General features: G+C 39.1%; 1 protein-coding gene across 2 annotated transcripts in view; it reads right to left on the reverse strand.

The window, feature by feature from the left end:
* The window catches only part of LOC111959421 (fidgetin-like), a 40532-nt gene extending 36421 nt beyond the window's left edge, over positions 1-4111 (reverse strand). Inside the window, exons 1-2 of one of the 2 annotated variants that reach the window (XM_023980948.2) lie at positions 3974-4111; positions 3111-3148 (exon numbers count right to left, since the gene is read on the reverse strand). In XM_023980948.2, the coding sequence (XP_023836716.1) occupies positions 3111-3135 (25 nt within the window). In that variant the 5' untranslated portion in view covers positions 3136-3148; positions 3974-4111. The remainder of the gene's footprint in view (positions 1-3110; positions 3149-3973) is intronic. The other variant, XM_023980949.2, reaches the window with a different exon arrangement.
* Between the last annotated feature and the right edge of the window lie 1889 nt (positions 4112-6000).

Below are 6000 nucleotides of genomic sequence, written 5' to 3' on the forward strand. Positions count from 1 at the left end.
GGTGCTAGGTTTCCTCCAGACGTAACGCTAGGCATTCAGGCCAAAGAGTTCATTCTTGGTTTCATCAGACCAGAGAATCTTGTTTCTCATGGTCTGAGAGTCCTTTAGGTGCCTTTTGGCAAACTCCAAGCGGGCTGTCATGTGCCTTTTTACTAAGGAGGGGCTTCTGACTGGCCACTCCAACATAAAGGCCTGATTGGTGGAGTGCTGCAGAGATGGTTGTCCTTCTGGAAGGTTATCCAATCTCCACAGAGGAACTCTGGAGCTCTGTCAGAGTAACTATTGGGTTCTGGGTCACCTCCCTGACGAAGGCCCTTCTCCCCCGATTGATCAGTTTGGCCGGCTCTAGGAAGAGTCTTGGTGGTTCCAAACTTCTTCCATTTAACAATGATAGAGGCCATTGTGCTCATGGGGACCTTCAATGCTGCAGAAATATTTTGGTACCCTTTCCCAGATCTGTGCCTCGACACAATTCTGTCTCGGAGCTCTACGGACAATTCCTTCGACCTCATGGCTTGGCTTTTGCCCTGACATGCACTGTCAACTGTGGGACCTTATATAGAGAAGTGTGTGCCTTTCCAATCATGTCCAATCAATTGAATTTTCCACAGGTGGACTCCAATCAAGTTGTAGAAACGTCTCAAGGATAATCAATGTAAACAGGATGCACCAGAGCTCAATTTCAAGTCTCATAGCAAAGGGTCTGAAAACTTACATAAATAAGGTATTTCTGTTTTTTATTTTTAATACATTCTAAAAAATATATATAAAAACCTGTTTTCACTTGGTCATTATGGGGTATTATGGGGTGTGTAGATTGATGAGGAAAAACATGTATGTAATCCATTTCAGAATAAGGCTGTAACGTAACAAAATGTGGAACGCACTGTATACTGTATATTTGACATAGCCCATCCTAATATACCTACTACTGTACCTACCACTTTCTTTTCTAAAATATATACTGTCTATACACACCACGTATTTATATTCTGGTTCTGACACATGCTCATGCTAATATACAGTATCTTCTCAGGATTATTAATTGGACACGTTCTGTCATTTCTTGATGTCTTGTTTCGATTTTTTGATTATTTGTGTATTTGTATTGTATTTGCGAGACATTCTATTGCACTTTCGGAGCTAGTAACACAAGCATTTCGCTGCACCTGCTATAACACTTGCAAAATTGTGTACGCAACCAATACACTTTGATTTGATTTGAGTGGTTGTGATGTACGTTTTACTGAAGAGGAATCTCAGCTGTCTGTTAATTATTAATTCCCTCGCATATGAATTCAAATGAGAAGTGTGAACAAAAATATGTTTGATTTTTTGTATTGAGAAAATAAGTGTTCAATTTAAGTATCAAAACTTCATACAGCTAAACAAGACCCAATGGGTAAACACTGGTTGAATCAACGTTGTTTCCATGTCATTTCAACCAAAGAAAATCTATGCGATGACGTTGAATCAACTTAAGGCCATTTTGTATTTTTTTCACCCAACTTTTAACCTAAATCCGATGACAAAGTGACATTTTTTGTTGATTTCATGTTGAATTCACGTTAGTTGAAAACTCAACCAAATGTAAATCAAAACTAGACGTTGAACTGACATCTGTGCCCAGTGGGGAAGTTCTGAAACTGAATTTCTTATGTGTCAGTATTATAATGTTAAGTACAAATCTGGAGTAAATCTATGTATCACCCTGAACAACTGCTAACACTTGCAGGGTGGGCTGTGGACTGCAGCGGGTCATAATATGTGCCCCTGTAGGCTATAGAATGAGCGTAACAAATTCTGATGTAGACAAATAATGTGAAAATGTTGAATGTGAATTTTCTGATAATAAAATAAAGAATGAGCAAAGTTTCCCATAATGTTGAAAAGTGAAAGTACAAAGACAGCACAACACAAGACAGATATGAGGGGTCGTAAACAGCACTTTAGGATGTGGGAGTTGTGCTGATGATCATTGTCCTTACTGATTAACTCACACATTTGCCTACAACTTTACTGAATCTTCACAGGTTGTTCCAGCTCTAATCTTTTGCTGTCTGTAAAGGCAGACTGAACCCATTAATGTGGCATGTTATTTACTGGTATCAAATTACTTCAATGTATTAACTCCATATCAGAAATGGCATATACAAAGTAATATCTGATTAATAAAACATACATAAATCGACACATGATGGGCCACTTACCCATTCATTTCACCACACAAACAGAGTTAATGCCCCATACACTTTCATGATCATAAGCAAAGTCTATATGAAGTCGTAAATGCCCCTGGACTCGACTGGATGCATGACAGTGCAATTTGGAGCTAATGCCAATGGTCTAATATATTGGTTGAATTTCTGAACATCAGAGACAGGCAAAACAGTAGAGAGAAAATACATTGGAGCTTGTAACAATACATGGAAGAAATCTCTCATATAGCAATCACTTCCCCAATGACATGAGAGCTGGTCTCCCACTCCCAAATACTACTTTTACATTATGTTAATCTGAAACGACCACTAATAATTTTGTTAATGCGGATAGGGGAAGCAGCTCCCGTCTGGTAAAGATAAATTGACGCATAAAATATGACAATACATACATTTCAGACACATGCAAAAATAAAAAAGATGTATAGTGTGTGAAACGAAATGTTAATGCAAAATACAGAAGTTACGCACTAACTTGTTCTTCACAATGTAAAACTGATAATAGCCTAAGTATCATCATTACCATTTTTAGGCTAGTGGCAGTATTATGCTATACTGTAACTATTGTTATTATTATTATCATTATTAGTAGTAGTTCACTTTTAGTTTTGAACCAATATACCTCACTAAATTAGCACAGTACAGCATTTCCTAAATAAAATGCCTCCACATGGTAAACATGCTATTCACAACCACCTATGTGCATTTAACAAACGATTGATATTTTCTAACCTATTATTGGTATTTCTAAAACAAACTATTGCTGCAATTGCAACGTCACTGTTGAACTTTTCAACATTAAGATGAGCCATGCATACACAACATAAACGCACCGGGAAAATTCTCCCAGTTATCATGTAATCAATCAATAAGTGAAATAGTCCAACATACCATAAATACTGGTGCTAGTGATCATGTCTTCTTTACGCCTAAAAACAAGGGGAAAGGAAAAAACAGCAGAAACGGAATTTTCACGAGGAGGAATTCCAAATGTTGCTTCTCATTACAGGCACTTTTCCTTTAAGCTATCGAATTTCACTGCCTTGAAACGTGGGTCCTTTCGTCAGATATTCATTTGAACCGACATGCATATAACTAAGAAGAAAGAAAAAACAACAAAAGCTATTTGATAACATGTGAAGAGAGAGCCAAAACACATGACCATGAATGTTAAGCCTAGATCAGTACTCCTTGTTCCTTGCTGACGCTCCCTACGATGATTTAAAAACACATTTTCTTGCAACCCCATTAGGGGAAGCGGCTAAAGCAGCATGAATGATGTTGTCCCATTACTTTTAAAATACTGTTATACTACATACAGCCAATTGTCACCACGAAGAGCGCAATGACAACGTATTTATTAGCCACCTGCCACCAGTTATCGCAGCAAGTGTATCTTCAGAATATCATAATGTTTTCACTTGAAAGTTACTTTGCAACAATTTGTATAGCCCTCATCACTTTCTCATTAAAATGATTGATTATTTAATCATTAATTGCCTCGAGCGCCTGATTGATTCTCAGCCGTGCCATAAACTTCAAATCCTTGCAGTAGCTATAGTCTACTTTGGCATTTGACATTGCCTATATATACATTTTTAATAGACGATAGTTGGATAGGTACTACGCTGCATAATGCGTGATGCGTGAGAACGTTTCAAGGGGTATACCACAAAAAGCGCTTACTCTTGCGTATTGCAGCCTCGCTTCTTTTTAATTGTTCATATCTAAGATAGAGACACTTTAACTCTTACCTGTATATATGACAGGGTAGCTTCAGAGATTATAGTAACATCGATCCAGTGGATATGCTTGATGAATGGGTGCTCGGGTTAAACGCGACTGCTTGCGATTTGAAACCATTCCAAGTTAGTGAGAGGAAGACTGACCAAAGCCTCTGCCATATTGGAATTCCAAACCCTGGACAGCTGCTCTACAGAAGGCAGCATGCGGCGCACTGCGCATGTATTCTGTCGGACGAGGCCAATTCAAAGCGCTTCCTCCCATAGATGTGACAATTTATAGGTTGCGTTTACATTGGATAATTGCGTTGCTTTTTATTATGCACTGTAGTCTATATTTCACATGGAATATACACTGAGTGTACAAAATATTCCTAATATTGAATTGCACCCTTTTGCCCTCAGAACAGCCTCAATTCGTGTGGGCATGGACTACAAGGTGTCGAAAGCGTTCCACAGGGATGCTGGCCCATGTTGAATCCATTGCTTCCCACAGTCAAGTTGGCTGGATATCCTTTGGGTGGTGGACCATTCTTGACAGACACGGGAAACTGATGGGCGTGAAAAACCCAGCAGTGTTGCAGTTCTTGACACACGCAAGCTGGTGTGCCTGGCATCTACTATCATACCCCATTCAAAGGCACTTCAATCTTTTGTCTTGCGGATTCACCCTCTGAATGGCACATACACAATCCATGTCGCAATTGTTTCAAGGTTTAAAAATATTTCTTTAACCTGTCTCCTCCCCTTCAACTACACCGATTGAAGTCGATTCAGCAAGTGACATCAATAAGGGATCATAGCTTTCACCTAGATTCACCTGGTCAGTCTGTCATGGAAAGAGCAGGTGTTCCTAATGTTTTGTACACTTAGTGTATAGCTTCAGTATCAAGAACGAATATATTGATTAGTTAATTAAATATAAAACCAAAGCTAATAATTAGGCTATAAATAGATAATTCAATAGACCTAGTCAAATGCACTGGTGACTGCAATGAAACAATTATTACACAATCATTATTATCATTCAATACTTTGTGTAGAAGATTCTTAGTGTACAACATCACTTACTTATTACTACATTATTAAAATAGACAAATATATTTTTGGGGAACATATATACCCTTCTTGTCTTGCTTTAGAAATGTATTAATACATGATACGTTATATTACATTATATAAAATGTATAACTAAATGCCCCATTCCATCTCTCTTTTATCATTTCTCAGCTTCTTGAAGGGAGAAAGGTATCTCTCGAGCCCATTGGGATGGCAGGCTAGGAGGAACCCCAGTTAGACACATGATCTAGATCCTGGCACCGTTAGTCCCACAATGCCCTCTGAAATTCATTTGCAAGGGCCTTGGAGTGATGCATTGATTCAGCCTTGAGCACTCCCCACAGATCCCCATGCCATTTCCAGCAGATCCTGAGCTCTTCAGATAACTCCTACCCATAGGTAGACAAGACTCACTGTGCAGCTCTGACCAATGCCAGCTCCAGCTCACACACTCCAAGGTAATAATTACTGCACTGATTCAGCGGTGCACAGCGGATACCTATAGCTAGCAGCCTGTGGGAAAGAATAGCCATACCTCGATTGTTCTGTGTTGCTCATAATTTCCCCAATCATTCCCTCCTTATTCCATCTCTTAAGGATTACGCAAGGTAATATGGCATTGTTTATGTGACAGAAAATGATGAGCAAGATAAATATGTAATATATTGATAAAGAAAAGGCTCATTGCTTCATTCTTCAATTTAGATCAGACAAGGTGAAATCGAAGGAGGAGACAGAAAGTACAGGCAGAACAGTAGATGGTATTAATCTCCTGCTTGAGATGTTTCCAGCCCTGGAATTAGGTGAGGAAACGCTGCTGCTCATCAGTGCTAGTAGCTGAGTGTGACAATGCCCAGTTCATACTATAGCTACCAGACTCTCTCTGTCTGTCCCGAAGAACAGCCTTAAAAGATTTGTCTGCGGCCCAAATGGCATCCTATCACTAGGCTACATAGTGCATGACTTTTGAGCAGGGTCCA

The sequence above is a fragment of the Salvelinus sp. IW2-2015 genome, linkage group LG36 (genome assembly GCF_002910315.2).
Source record: "Salvelinus sp. IW2-2015 linkage group LG36, ASM291031v2, whole genome shotgun sequence".
NCBI lineage: Eukaryota > Metazoa > Chordata > Actinopteri > Salmoniformes > Salmonidae > Salvelinus > Salvelinus sp. IW2-2015.